The sequence below is a fragment of the Bos indicus x Bos taurus genome, chromosome 1, assembly GCF_003369695.1.
Source record: "Bos indicus x Bos taurus breed Angus x Brahman F1 hybrid chromosome 1, Bos_hybrid_MaternalHap_v2.0, whole genome shotgun sequence".
NCBI classification, from domain to species: domain Eukaryota; kingdom Metazoa; phylum Chordata; class Mammalia; order Artiodactyla; family Bovidae; genus Bos; species Bos indicus x Bos taurus.
In genome coordinates, this window is record NC_040076.1 from 73,681,913 (window position 1) to 73,697,690 (window position 15,778).

The window sequence follows — 15,778 nt, forward strand, 5'->3', positions numbered from 1 at the left end:
CCCCCAGATGCTCATCAGCCACCAGCATGTGTGATGATATTTCCTGGATCCCTTATTTCCTCCCCTCCCTCTTCCTCTCCAGCCTCCTCTCTCCAAACCCAGGCTCCCCACTTCAGCAACATTTTCTAAGGTAACCAGATAATTTGTCCATGATTTTACTCTTGCATTTCTTCTGATATTCCCTATTTCCTCCATGCATTCTTTCACTTATTTGTTCATTCATTATTTGTTGAGCAAGTACCAATCGTCTACCAGGCATTGTTATAGACACTGGGAATACAGCTATGAACAAAACAGATAGCACTCCCTCTTCTTACTGAGTGACATTCTGGAGAGGACTCAACTCATTTACACTTGCATGCACTCATCCCGACATTCTCTTTACAGTAAATACAGAGAGTAGGAGTTGTATCTCTACTTATTAAACCTACTCATTCCTGGGCCATAAATCACCTTGTCTATTCAATCTTTGTTGATCCATTCTCTGTCCTAAGTCTGGAAGAAATTAATCACCTTTCCTTCATTCTTTTTTAGCTCTATATTTTCAAGTCTCATTGCTATAATGCTTTCTGCAGTCTACCTTCTATTACAGTGCAATTCTCTTTACATTTTACAAAGCAACATCTCCTTGATTATGCTATTTTTTTTTTATGTTAGGCAAATATTTTATACATATTCTCTTATACAAGGTTCATAAGTACTACCTCCTTTGGGAAGCTTTTCTTTTTTTTTTCTTTATTATTATTATTATTATTTTTTTTTACTTTACAATATTGTATTGGTTTTGCCATACATCAACATGCATCCACCTAATTCTCACAACAGCCCTGGAAAATGGCATTATCATTTTTATCTTAGAGATGAGGATACAGAGAGGACAATAACTTTGCAACCTGGTAAATGTCAGTCACGATTTCCCTCTCCCTTCCTTTTTGTCTCTTTCCTTTCCTCCTCCTTTTATAAATTTGATGAGCACAGGTTGTATGTCAACCATAGTGCTAGCTCATGGGCAGGGCAAGGAGCAGGAAGTATTACAGTAAAATCAAGGTTCTTTACAGAATTCATCAGATCACTATACAAATAAATGCAAAAATCCAACAGTTACAAGTTTTATTGGGTTGGCCAAAAAGTTCGTTTGAGTTTTTCTGTTACATCTTATGGAAAAACTTGAATGAACTTACTGGCCAACACAATACTTAGGAAGGTTTCATGGTTATCATAGGATTGTAGGTAAGGAATTGACCAAGTCAAAAAAACCAGGAAAGACTTTTCCGAGCATCAGAGGATGATAAACATTAAAAGGTAATGGTGGCTGATGGGGAGGAGCACATGGGGAATGGTCCAGGTAAAGGGGTCACATGGATAAAGAAGTTGAACCTGAGTTCCTAATCCCTAAGCCCAGAGCTCCCCGACTATGTTATAGTTCTTTTTATAGCTTTTTCTCCTATTAGACTAGAAGTTTTTTGGAGACAGTGGCCATGGCTTTTCATTGTGTGTAGCACCTAGCTCGTGGCCACAGCAGGTGCTCAATAATTATTTAATTAAATTAAATAAATGAATTGAATCTGCAATAAATGGTTTTGCAGATTCTACCAAAACTATCACGACAGTAAAGTGAAATACCATGATTGAGAAAGTAAGAGGAGAGAGTATTACGCTACTTTTAGGTACACATTCCTTTCTCTGAATTCTGTTTCCCCATCCTCCTACTTTCTAAGGCAATGGCACCCCACTCCAGTACTTTGCCTAGAAAATCCCATGGATGGAGGAGCCTGGTAGGCTGCAGTCCATAGGGTCGCTAAGAGACGGACACGACTGAGGGACTTCACTTTCACTTTTCACTTTCATCATTGGAGAAGGAAATGGCAACCCACTCCAGTGTTCTTGCCTGGAGAATCCCAGGGACGGGGGAGCCTGGTGGGCTTCCGTCTATGGGGTCGCACAGAGTCGGACACGACTGAAGTGACTTAGCATCCCCTTACTTTAAACTACTTTTTGGTTAAGAATCTAGCCAGAAATGCCTGAAATTTCATAAGCTGGCCTCTCTGAGATGATTTTTTGTTAAGGCAAATAGTCTTGAGGCTACTATCTTTTATAAGATAGGACTATTTATATTGTGACTTATGATTTGCAAAGTATTTGCATATATGTTGTCTTATTTGATCCTTACTGGTAGAGATTATTTTTTCCCTATTTTACAAATGGAGACATAGAGAAGTTAAAAGAAAGGCTCATGGTTCCAGAGCTATAAGCAGTGAAAACAAAATTTATGGTGAGTTGTTAAGGATTTCTGTGGGTTTTTTTGTTTGTTTTTTTGTTTTGCATATAAACATGGATACAGCCTATTTAAAGTCTCAAGAATTGCAATTCTGGAGACATATTGGGGTACCCTGAAAAAGTGTTCTGGGAAAGAGAGATTGAGGGGTAATAAGAATAAAAAGTCATCACTGTTGCCTGGGGACAATTGTGATTGACTCTGATACAAGTCAGAACATGTCTGTTCTTAAGAAATCACAGTTGTTTCTGGGTAGAGGTCTGATAAATGAATAAACTGATGTAAGTTATCTTAGGGTGAAGGTCTGATAAGTATTTTGAATTTGTGGCAGGTGTTGTGGATGACTTCATCAGACCAAAAAGTCAGATTTCATCCAGGGTTAAAGGTACATACGTCACACTTCCTTAATAGTCTCCTGGCTCCATTTAAGAGTGCTCTCTTAGCAATACTGACTCCATTTTGGTTTTCCATTCACAGTTCTCCAAATTTCTCCCTTCTGATAGAGATGTATCTTTAGAAAGCATTGATGATCAACCACTTGGTTATTTGACATTAGTATTAACCCCCTTGGCACTGGGGAGACTTATTCCCAGAAAGCCATGTCCCACAGAGGAGAAAGAGAGGTGATCATGCAGAAGGTATGTGATTTTAGAGAGTTTAGAGATCTCATAGCTTGAATTTTAAAACTTTAGTCATGAAGCAGGTACAATAATAAAAAAAAAACTCACTAGTTTATAAATAACAGTTGGAACAAATTATATCTGCTTGCTCAGATGGCTGAAGTCTTTTATTATGTGTGGGGAAGACTTATAAGATTTGCATTTGCCCTTGACAAGCAATTTTAAGGAGACTGTTTGGGCCAGAGAGAGTCCTTTTAGCAGTTTGAGTTAAAAGACCTCTTTTCCATTTTTTTCAGTCTTATGATTTGGAGATGGTCTAGACAGGAGTTCCCTAAGAAGATGAGGTAGAACATTTATATCTCAAAGAAACAGGGGGAGAAATGCACAACTCCTCTGAGGACTTTTGTTCCCTTGGGGTCAGAATTAGGGCCGTTAATTCAAAATGACCGCAATAGTCATAGACATTTTCATTAGGTCCTTACAATTATTGTTGTAATAATCAATCAACAGTGCTATAAAAAGAAAGTTCAGAGAGATATGGAGAGCAAGGAAAACATTGTGGTGAATCTTCAGAGGAACAGAGAGGAGCAGAGTGAGAGTGAGAGAGTCAGAGACAAAGAGAGCTCTCAGAAGCCTCAGAGGAATTTGCAGTTCTGAAATCCTTCTACAGAATTGTGAGCAGTTTCTCTGAAGGAAATGGATTAATTATTATGTTTCCCGAGTCCTCAAAAATGCCTGTTGAGATATGCTTCCATTTTTGCCTTCCATTTTTCTAATTGACTGCATGGGTGAAAATGAAAGTGTTAGTCGCTGAGTCATGTCGGACTCTTTTGAGACCCCATGGACTGTAATCCACAAGGCTCCTCTGTCAATGGAATTCTCCAGGCAAGAATACTGGAGGGGGTAACCATTTCCTTCTCCAGGGGATCTTCCCTACGCAGTGATCTAACCCAGGTATCCTGCATTGCAGATGGATTCTTTACCATCTGTGTCACCAGGAAGCCCTGCATAGGGAAACTAATTTAGGAATTTCAAAGAAGCCCCATGTTGGCCAATTTTATTATAAATCATCCCAAGTAATTGTAGTCCAGCAAGACAAATACTTGCAGAACTCAGGTCCATAGTTCTTATATGCAAGACCAGCAGAAATTCCAGGAGACTGCCCTTAGAGAGTGAACTTCCCATATTCCAAGAGTACTTACTTACCAGAAAAAGAAAAAAGAGAACCAAAATCATTAGAATAGAAGCTAGCAAACCAAACAAAACAGAAAGTGAAACCTTGAAGGCCACTGGGGCAAAATAGAGAAGATAGGGAGAAAGATCCTAGAGGACAGTAGCTGGTAACAAAAGACAGCCTGCCTCCTACCAAGACAGGAGGTTCAGTACAGAGGACTTACTGCCATGTCAGGACAATGGTCCTAGGTCTCCTTAGGGCCACTGAGGAGACCACGGAGCACACGGGAATCTTGCTGTTACCTCACTCAGATCCAAGGTAATATATACAACCCCAAATGAAAAATACTGATTTCCTACTACCTCTTTGGAATTTTGCAATGGGTAACATTTTTTTTTAAGGCCATCTTAGAGGTACTGCATTTTGTGAAGTGAACTTCTACACAAGAGGATAAGCCTGAACTTGAAGTGACCATTACACTGTTACTTAAATTCCAAGAGATGAGGTGCTTACAGCAAAAGGTTGGAAAGAGATAAGCAAGGTCACTCACTTCATTCACTATAAAAGTTAGTCTGGTATTTCCAAGGTTCAGCAAGTGCAAGTCCACAGAAGATAAGAATTGTCCAGGTTTGCTTCCCTTTCTGTCCAGGTCAAACCTAAGTCTTCTGTGTACATTCCTTCTTTGAAATCCACTCAAGTTATTTTAAAATCTTATTCTTTTAGAGTTCAAGGACTAGACTGGTCTGATTCATTCTCTTGGTGAAGAGGAGGTAAAGATGATGCTCGAGCATTAAAACACCTAGATTTGCCAGGCAAACAATTTGGATTATATGTATTACAAAGCAATTATTTAAAGTGGTAAGTCTTCCAGTGTATTTAAGGATTTTATAGCTCAGTAAGCACTTGAGAGAGCTGGGAAACAGATTGAAGAGGAAATAGTCATTTCTAGGTAAATATACTTCTTTTCCAGAAAGGAGAAATAGACTGTTAGAGATTCTAAATTTTTTTTTAAGGGAAAATAAGTTCCTAGTTATAGAAAATCTCAGGAACAGCATATTATGGAAATGAGGTACAGCACTGCACCCATCCTGCATTTGCCACGTCAGCTGTAGGCCAGACTCAGCCTGGGTCACATACATTATGCCTTTAATTCTGAAAACATCCATGAAATGTGTATTATCACCCCCACTTCCTGGAGAATGAAAATTAAGTTCAGAGAGTGGCGATGATTTTTTCAATTTGGTTTGGAACTGAGATTTGATCTCATGAAAGAGCCCATGCCCTTTCCATACTGGACAATACCAAGTTGAAAATGGAGAGAAGTTATGAGCTCGCTCAGGGTGACCACTCCACAGTGACACACTTTCCTTCCCTTTCTTTGTCTTATTTTCTCCTTAAAAAGTTGGGTGTATTTCTTTTTTTTCAATTATCATTTTTAAAAAGTATACAATTTTTGAAGGTTACTTTTCATTTATAGTTATTAAAAATATGCATGATTTTACAGTCTTTAACAGAGTAGTAAACAAGGGAAAAGTCACTGTGGCATCTTTATTTAGCATATAGAGTTCTACTTTGCATTATAGAGAATTTGAGTTAAAAGGCTCCAGGAGTAAAGAGGATGACAGGAAGGGGATGAACTTAGAGACAACTGTATCCAAGCACCTTCAATTTAGTGATACTTTAGACTGTAATAAGAAGAATTTCGGGCTTTAATACTTGCCTAGACTAAGATATGCAGTCAGTACATTGGATTAATACTGGCCCGTGAGAGTTTGGGAGTTCCAGTGTTCCAATTTGCCTTTTCCCTTTTAGGGATTACAGTCTAGAGGTCGGTTTGCTGTCACACTGAACGAGAGGGTGACAGCCTGATTTTGGGTGTCAGATTCTCTGTTGCTAGGAGATCAGAGATTCTGAGCAACTGGATGCTATTTGATACACAGTCTAGAAATCAAGGTGACTTTTATACATGAACCACAAACACTGTTGGATGACTTGTTGAAACAAAGAGGAAAGAGACAAGATTTAGCATGAGAAGACCTGGTGTCAGGTCTCTGCTCCCTCTTGCTCCCCATACCAGATTGGCTTGGACAGTTTTTAGCCTTGTTGATGGAGAATTTTCTCATGTGCAAAATGGAGATTTTAATATCGGCTTTGGAGATTTATGAACCTAAAACAGGACAACTGGCACAACAATTGTTTATAAACTACCAAGTAATCATTTGAAAATTAGTAGTTAATATCATTTTGCTTCATTTAAGAGCACCAAGAGGACCTTATCTTCCTAATTGTCCTCACTTGGTGGTCTGAGGTCTCTGATCCTGATGCCATTTTTGTAATTTGTATTCCTATTTAGCTAAAAATTATACACTTTCTTACCAAGTTTTTCATTGATACTTTGTTTGATACTTTGTCCGATACTTTGTCCTTTGGCAATCTTAGCTCAGGCTGGGTATAAAATGGCAGTTCAATCAAACTGTATTTTTAAACAAAATATAGACTACAGCAAAGGGTAAGACAGGATCTAGAAGGTCGGGGGGATGAGGGTGTCAAATCCCTGCTCTAATGGTTACCAACTGTGACTTAGTTTCCTCCCTGTAGAATGGGTAATGAACAGTAACTACCTCCTAGGGTTTTTGAGCTTTAAATGAAAGTATACACATGTGGCATTATATGTGCCTAAATGCAGCCATGAAATTAAAAGACTCTTACTCCTTGGAAGGAAAGTTATGACCAACCTAGATAGCATATTCAAAAGCAGAGACATTACCTTGCCAGCAAAGGTCTGTCTAGTCAAGGCTGTGGTTTTTCCAGTACTCATGTATGGATGTGAGAGTTGGACTGTGAAGAAAGCTGAGTGCCGAAGAATTGATGCTTTTGAACTGTGGTGTTGGAGAAGACTCTCGAGAGTCCCTTGGACTGCAAGGAGATCCAACCAGTCCATCCTAAAGCAGATCAGTCCTGGGTGTTCTTTGGAAGGAATGATGCTAAAGCTGAAACTCCAGTATTTTGGCCACCTCATGCGAAGAGTTGACTCATTGGAAAAGACTGATGCTGGGAGGGACTGGGGGCAGGAGGAGAAGGGGACAACAGAGGATGAGATGGCTGGATGGCATCACTGACTCAATGGACATGAATTTGAGCGAACTCTGGGGGTTGATGATGGACAGGGTAGCCTGGCGTGCTGCAATTCATGGGGTTGCAAAGAGTTGGACACGACTGAGCAACTGAACTGAACTGAAAACATAATAAGTGGTCAATAAATATTAACTGTTGTATTACTGTTATTGGAAACACAAAGTTTTTCTCATAACAGAGCACTTGACTCTTTCATGTGGTCAAAGGCAAAGCTGTATGATGCTGAGCTGTGTCAAGCTGTGTTCTAGGGAACTGGTGGCATATTCCACAGTACCTAGAACATGCCCCAGTTCAGTGGCTTAGTACTGGAAATGTAGCCACCTTCAGTTATTCTTAGGCTGTGAAGGTAACTCCATGCAGATATGATTTGATTTAGTAGTTAAAAAATGAAGTATAGCCAACTTTACTGGTTTTTAATATTAACTCATTAACTTTCAAATTTCTACTAAGATTTTTCCTTCCTCCCCTCCTCTCTTTTTAAAATTTCCTCTCCTTTTCTCTTCTTTCCTTCTCTTTCCTCTCCTTTCTTCTCTTCCTCTCCCTTCTTCTGTTCTCCCTACTTCCTTTGCTTTGCCTTCCCTGATCATCTCCCTCCTCTCTCTCTCTCCAGTTGTCTCTCTCAGAATCTGTGCTAAGTCAGGCTGGAGCACAGACATCCATCAGACATGATCTCTACCTACAATCTGAGAAAAGTGATAAGGTGAGGGGACAAAGGATGATGCAGTGAGGTAGTATGTGGTAAGAATCTCAAGTAGCCTGATGATTTAGAGGAAAGATCAGAGAAATTAGGAATGTTCCCATACATGAACTCTGAGTCAGACCCTGAAGGATGGTTAGGATCCGGCCCCAGGAAGACTTAAAGATACACACTCCAGGCTGAGGAAACAGCAGGAACAAAGGCATGGAGGTGGGGTTTGCCTGAGGAGAATCATTGTAAGAGACTTAGCTACAATAATTACTAATGCTTCTCACTGCCTTTTGCAGTCAGCTCACTCTTCATGGCAACAGTGGTTGTGATGGAGACAATCTCTGGTTCTGACCTACATTCCTAGGCCTCAAATTGCTTCCCAGGCTTCACTTTCCTGGCCATTCTTCCTAGCTCCTGAGGTTTACCAGACATCCAAGTGGAATTTACATGTGTCATTTACCCATTCAGACAATAACCATTGCTATTGTCAATCAGTCTCTAAGCGACCATCATGATCCCTGTTACTCCGTCCAGTGCTGCTGCCTCTAGTTTTATGCTGTGATGGAGTCATCAGTGAAGTGAAACTGAAGCAGCTTCAATTAGGGTCATGCACAAAGATGCCTTCCTCAGTGCTGCCTATGCCAACATCTTGACAATCACCCCTGGGCGTGTTCAGCTCACACTTTCCATACTTTTCTCATCCATTCATCAGATTCTCACTGAGTGAATCAAAATTCCCCATGTGGATGGGATATAAGTGACAGTAAAATATGGCACCCACCTTCAAGATAGACTGGAAGAACTAAGAGAATGTAAGGCAGAAGGTAATTGGGAGCACAAGAGAGGGACAGTGGCAGTCTTTTGGAGCTGGTATAGGGATGGTCCTCCCCACCCCCACCCCCACAAGAGGTGTTAAAGGGAGTGGCATTGAAGTTAAGCCTCAAAATAAGAGGATGGTTCAGTTCACCTGGTCTCTTAGCCCTTTAGAAACACTTTGGAATCCTTGCTTGTTTGGGACTTTTTTTTTCCCTATGAAATTTGTATGTGGTCGTAGCCCCATGGTTGGAGGGTAATAGGGAACACTGGTTCTTACCTGAACATCTGCCTCATGACTCTTGAGTGCTGTCATATGCCACCGCATCATATTCACCTTCTGATGCCTCCGTAAGTGATGACGAGACTTTGCCCCTTAAAGCTCTAAATCTACCAGCTTTCAAAGACATGTAGTCCCATCAAGAGGGTTTGTTAACTCTACAAACTTACACAGTTATATTAAAACAATGCTTTTCAGGTTGAATTTTAGCCTGATGACTTCCTTAACTTCATGGGAGTTTTGGTGTTTATTTCCTCAGGATGAATTCCAAACTTACTCTCGGAAAAAGGTAATGTGGATCTGCCTGTCAGCCTTGAACAGCGCATTTAGGCTCAATCCTGACAATCCTTTCATCACCGACGAGGAGAGCATCATAAATAGAGCCATAAGAAAGCCAGACCTAAAGGTAAGTACGATTATGGCTCCTGCAGATGCTAGAGAAGGTGAATCTTTTTTCCTTCCAAATACAAGATTAAATTCATATATAGTCAATACTTTAAAGTAACTATAAATGGAATATAACCTTTAAAAATTGTGAGTCACTATATCGTACACATGTAACTTACAGAATATTGTACAGCTGCTATATATTTCAATAAAAATGGTTAAATTCAGATCCTCCACTGTGCCAATCTTTAATTTACAGTATAGAACATTATAAAGAATATGGATTTTGGAGCCAGAGCTCAGTTAAAATCTCATCTTCATCCTTCAGAACTGTAATCTTGAGTCAATTATTAAACTCTGATAATGCCTACTGCTAATATTAATTGATGAAATTCAATTAATTAAGAAATGCAAAGATCAATATGGTTGCACGTATGTAGTAGATGTTCAGTGCATATTAACTCTTAGGAGTATCATGCCCTGTATTATAAGCTATGCAACGGGATTTGTCTTACAATAAAGGTTAATCCCCAAAGAATATCCTAGGGAGTTTATGTCTATAAAATGATCTTATTTGAATTCTGTCATTCAAATGTATTTGGGTTACTCTTTTCCCATCATATTAAATTAGTATTACTTGAATTATGACTAGTTAACATTCATATTTCAGTTCAGTTCAGTCGCTCAGTCGTGTCCGACTCTTTGCGACCCCACGAATCGCAGCATGCCAGGCCTTCCTGTCCATCACCAACTCCCAGAGTTCACTCAGACTCACGTCCATCAAGTCAGTGATGCCATCCAGCCATCTCATCCTCTATTGTCCCCTTCTCCTCCTGCCCCCAATCCCTCCCAGCATCAGAGTCTTTTCCAATGAGTCAACTCTTCGCATGAGGCGGCCAAAGTACTGGAGTTTCAGCTTTGGCATCATTCCTTCCAAAGAAATCCCAGGGCTGATCTCCTTCAGAATGGATTGGTTGGATCTCCTTGCAGTCCAAGGGACTCTCAAGAGTCTTCTCCAACACCACAGTTCAAAACCATAGATTCTTTGGCGCTCAGCCTTCTTCACAGTCCAACTCTCACATCCATACATGACCACAGGAAAAACCATAGCCTTGACTAGATGGACCTTTGTTGGCAAAGTAATGTCTCTGCTTTTGAATATGCTATCTATTTTTTTTTTCAGAGTGTCCTTTTATTTTTCTTTAATAGAAAATTATTTAATTAGTATACATGTGTTCCCCATCCTGAACCCTCCTCCCTCCTCCCTCCCCACACCATCCCTCTGGGTCGTCCCAGTGCACCAGCCCCAAGCATCCAGCATCGTGCATTGAACCTGGACTGGCATCTCGTTTCATACATGACGTTTCACATGTTTCAATGCCATTCTCCCAAATCTTCCCACCCTCTCCCTCTCCCACAGAGTCCATAAGACTGTTCTATACATCAGTGTCTCTTTTGCTGTCTCATATACAGGGTTATCGTTACCATCTTTCTAAATTCCATATATATGCGTTAGTATACTGTATTGGTGTTTTTCCTTCTGGCTTACTTCACTCTGTATAATAGGCTCCAGTTTCATCCACCTCATTAGAACTGATTCAAATGTATTCTTTTTAATGGCTGAGTAATACTCCATTGTGTATATGTACCACAGCTTTCTTATCCATTCATCTGCTGATGGACATCTAGGTTGCTTCCATGTCCTGGCTATTATAAACAGTGCTGCGATGAACATTGGGGTACACGTGTCTCTTTCCCTTCTGGTTTCCTCAGTGTGTATGCCCAGCAGTGGGATTGCTGGATCATAAGGCAGTTCTATTTCCAGTTTTTTAAGGAATCTCCACACTGTTCTCCATAGTGGCTGTACTAGTTTGCATTCCCACCAACAGTGTAAGAGGGTTCCCTTTTCTCCACACCCTCTCCAGCATTTATTATTTGTAGACTTTTGGATCGCAGCCATTCTGACTGGTGTGAAATGGTACCTCATAGTGGTTTTGATTTGCTATCTAGGTTGGACATATTTGATATGCTATTTGATAGCATATTTGAATATGCTATCTAGGTTGGACATAACTTTTCCTTACAAGGAGTAAGCGTCTTTTAATTTCATGGCTGCAGTCACTATCTGCAGTGATTTTGGAGCCCAAAAAGATAAAGTCTGACACTGTTTCCACTGTTTCCCCATCTATTTCCCATGAAGTGATGGGACCAGATGCCATGATCTTTGTTTTCTGAATGTTGAGCTTTAAGCCAACTTTTTCACTCTCCACTTTCATTTTCATCAAGAGGCTTTTGAGTTCCTCTTCACTTTCTGCCATAAGAGTGGTGTCATCTGCATATCTGAGGTTATTGATATTTCTCCCGGCAATCTTGATTCCAGCTTGTGTTTCTTCCAGTCCAGCGTTTCTCATGATGTACTCTGCATATAAGTTAAATAAGCAGGGTGACAATATACAGCCTTGACGCTTCTTTTCCTATTTGGAACGAGTCTGTTGTTCCATGTCCAGTTCTAACTGTTGTTTCCTGACCTGCATACAGATTTCTCAAGAGGGAGGTCAGGTGGTCTGGTGTTCCCATCTCTTTGAGAATTCTCCACACTTTATTGTGATCCACACAGTCAAAGGCTTTGGCATAGTCAATAAAGCAGAAATAGACGTTTTTCTGGAACTCTCTTGCTTTTTCCATGATCCAGCAGATGTTGGCAATTTGATCTCTGGTTCCTCTGCCTTTTCTAAAACCAGTTTGATCGTCAGGAAGTTCACGGTTCAGGTATTGCCGAAGCCTGGCTTGGAGAATTTTGAGCATTACTTTACTAGTGTGTGAGATGAGTGCAATTGTGCGGTAGTTTGAGCATTCTTTGGCATTGCCTCATTTAAAACATATTTATAACAGACTTCTTTCTCTGAAATTTATATAGGTGTAGGCAACTATTTAAATTGGTTTTATGAGCTCAAGGTCAGTTTTTAAAAATAATAAAATCAATTACTGAGCAGTTCTCTACTGTCAATTGTTACCACTCAGTTGTCTTAATTGCCAAAATAAACAAAAGCAAAAAAAGGTCAAGCACCCAGCTAACAAATTGCTTAACCTGTTAGCTGGCCATGAACCTGGAGAAGTAGGCATCCCAAATCATCCCATGGACACAACCTCAGAATATTATTGGCCTCTACGATCTTTAAATTTTTTAAAAATATTTTTTTATTTATTTGGACTTCCCTAGTAGCTCAGGGGTAAATAATTCACCTGCCAATGCAGGAGATGTGGGTTCTATCCCTGGATTGGGAAGATCCCTGGAGAAGGAAATGGCAACCTACTCCAGTATTCTTGCCTGGGAAATCCTGTGGGCAGAGAGCCTGGTGGGTTGCAGACCATGGGATCACAAAAGTTGAACTCGACCACAACAACAACAGCATAATTTATTTGTTTTGCTGCACCAGGTCTTAGTTATAGCACATGGGATCTTTAATCTTTGTTGGTATCTTTAGTTATGACATGTGGGATCTAATTCCTTGACCAGGGATCAAACCTGGGCTCCCTGCATTGGGATCTCAGAGTCTTAGCCACTGGATCACGAGGGAAGTCTCTCCACCATCTTTAATTCCATCAAACAAATAAATGGACTGACAAATGAAGACACATGTTCAATAAAATATGAGGAAGGGGAAGAAGTCTTGAAAAGGAAACTTCTGGGACCTAGGCTCAATATCTGCATTTATCAGTGTTTTTAAAAGTGCCTTAGTTGACTCCAACTATTGCTGCATGACAATATGACAGTCTTACCGTTTCTCTTTGTGCTTAATTAGATCACCAGTTAAGGGAAGTTCAGATTCATAGGTAAAATTGCTTTAAAAATTAGAAACAGAAAGTCCTAATATAAGCATTAACCTTTCTTCTCCTTCCCATCGCCAGTACCCTCAGATGCTCATTTCCTAGAGTTCATTTTCTTGAATAATGCCCTCATAGACTTCTAGAACCTGTCAGTCTAATCTTTTTTTTTTTTAGTGTCTCTTCCATAGGTTATTCTGCAAATCTGTTGCTTACAAAATTAAGTTCTAAATACTTACCCAAGCATTTGAGAATTCATACTCTGATCTTTATTTATCCTTCCAGCCTCCTTCTCCATTCTGCTGTCAAAGAGGTCCCCCCTCACCTGCCTTTCCCCACAACTAAATTGTACAAAACCTCTTTGAAATGTCATCTTCTCATCTGAACAAAATTCTTCCAATCCTTTAAGAATGCAGCTCTGAAACTTCTTCTCCATGACACCTTCTGTCATCTACCCTCTATATTTCTACAGTATTTCAATCCTATAATTTTTGCTTTATTATGCATTCATTTCTTTGACATGTATATAATTTGACTGTATGATATAGTTTTCCCTTTTTATAACATATTTCCTTCCCTTGTTAGGTTATCAAGTAGTGGAATGCAGAGGCTGAGTTTTACTTATATAGTAAGTCCATGGTGCACATTGACTGAATGAAGACTTCAAATAAGGAATGCCATTTCTGTCATAGCCAAGGCCAAGATATGCTAGGAAAGGATAAAATCTTAAGTATGTTAGGGCTCTCCCTTTGCTTCTTCCACAAATGCTTCTTTAGTCTCTGGATTGTGTGTATCCACTGATCCTCAAACTGGGGATTCCTTAGTACTTTTCTTTTGCAGGTGAGGTGCATAAAAGTGCAGAAAATAAGATATGTTTGGGACAACTTGGAGGGACAGTTCCGGAAAATTGGGTAAGTTGTTTGAGCAATTGTATCCAAAAAGAAAAAGACTGTCTCGGAAATATTTTGTTAAATATGTCTTTCTCAATATTATTATTATTTTAGCTGTTTGGAAGACTGGCTAAGTTCTGCCAAGATACACCTAAAGTTTGGATCTGGTCTGACAACAGAAGAACAAGAAATTAGGTACCAAGTTTATTGTTATCTATCTATGTACCTATAGATGCATAGATGCCTGTACTGTTATCTATATTGTTATTGACCTATACTGACAGCTAGAAATGACTGTCACCAGGTAGTCTAAAAGAGGGCCCTGGAAATGGCTGTCTTAACTGGTTATTAATAATATCAGAATATGTTGTAGTGCTCTATTTAATATTATTAAAACAAATGTGTTTATATACATTATCTCACTTCATCAGACCAACTTTGTGGGTGAGTTAGAACAGACACCCTTATCATCTCAATAAAACAGACAAAAATCTGAGACTCAGAGAGGTTAATGGCCTAAACCAGGTCACACAGATGGAAGTGACAGAGGAAGAATTACATCTTTGACTATAGGTTTAGTTATCTTTTTACTCTGCATGATGCTTCTCAAGGTTACTATAATAAGGTTAAACCAGTTTTGACTAATCAGGAAATATGTATTACAATATATAATGTAGCAAAATAATAATTATAGAGCAGTAGAAAAATATCACTCAAGACTTGTAGCTCTTCTACAATTCTAACTCAGTTACTGGGCATAGGAGTGAGGTTTGGGAAGGGCATTGTGTTGAATGTCAAGAGCCTGTTACTAATTTCCTGTGTGCTTTAAGCACATAGCTTCTCCTTTCTGGGTTTCAGTTTCCTAATTATTAAAAGTGGGGAGGAGAGCTCTATACACACGTTGCTAGTCCTAAGTTTCTATGATTCCTGCATTCCCCTCCTGACCATTTTAGAGTGGAGCTTTGGTGGCACTTTGAATAAACCCACAGTCTACAGTATCAGCCTCAGTTGGATGCTTGTTAGAAATGCAGAATCTCAGACCACACCTCACCCTTACTGAATCAGAATCTTGCCATTAACAAGACCACAAGGTTATCTACGTGAACATTACATTTGGGAAGCACTGCTGTAATACATTCTGTTAAGTTCTTTGATCTGAGCATTTACATAGAAGCCACAGATAAAGTGTTTTAGTGTTCTTAACAGCAAAATACTCACAGAGTCACTGTTCTGTAGAATCAAAGAAACACATCTCTGAGTTTTCAATTAAAGGGCTGTGTATCTGTGCAACTATTTTTGAGAACTCAACATCTTTTCACTCACTCACAAAATAAATTCTGCAGCTTCCCAGAACTGAATAGGAGGAGGGAAGCAGGCATGGTATTTCTTATCAGTAAAACTGTTCTCTTGTAATGAACCCCTGTCCCACATCCATGGAGCCAGAGCTGGGGAGAGACAGAGTTGAGAGGGTGCCAATCCTGAAACTGCCTGAATGGAACAATGACTAAAATTAAATATCCAAATTACCATCGGGAAAAATTTAAACTTCATGAAGAGTCTAGTTCAATAAATGTAACAGGGTCATGTTTATTGGTTTTGCACCTGGAAACCCTCCCCTTCTCCAGTTATTTTGAGAAAGATGGAGGTATTATGTTACAAGGGAGGCTTATATTGATCTGACAAGTGAGAAA

General features: G+C 39.6%; 1 protein-coding gene across 3 annotated transcripts in view; it reads left to right on the plus strand.

The window, feature by feature from the left end:
* Positions 1-15,778, plus strand: part of ATP13A4 (ATPase 13A4) — a 126,525-nt gene that overhangs the window by 47,303 nt on the left and 63,444 nt on the right. For all 3 annotated transcript variants that reach the window (XM_027538243.1, XM_027538242.1, XM_027538239.1), the window contains exons 3-5: positions 9,245-9,391; positions 14,038-14,108; positions 14,202-14,282. In XM_027538243.1, the coding sequence (XP_027394044.1) occupies positions 9,245-9,391; positions 14,038-14,108; positions 14,202-14,282 (299 nt within the window). The remainder of the gene's footprint in view (positions 1-9,244; positions 9,392-14,037; positions 14,109-14,201; positions 14,283-15,778) is intronic.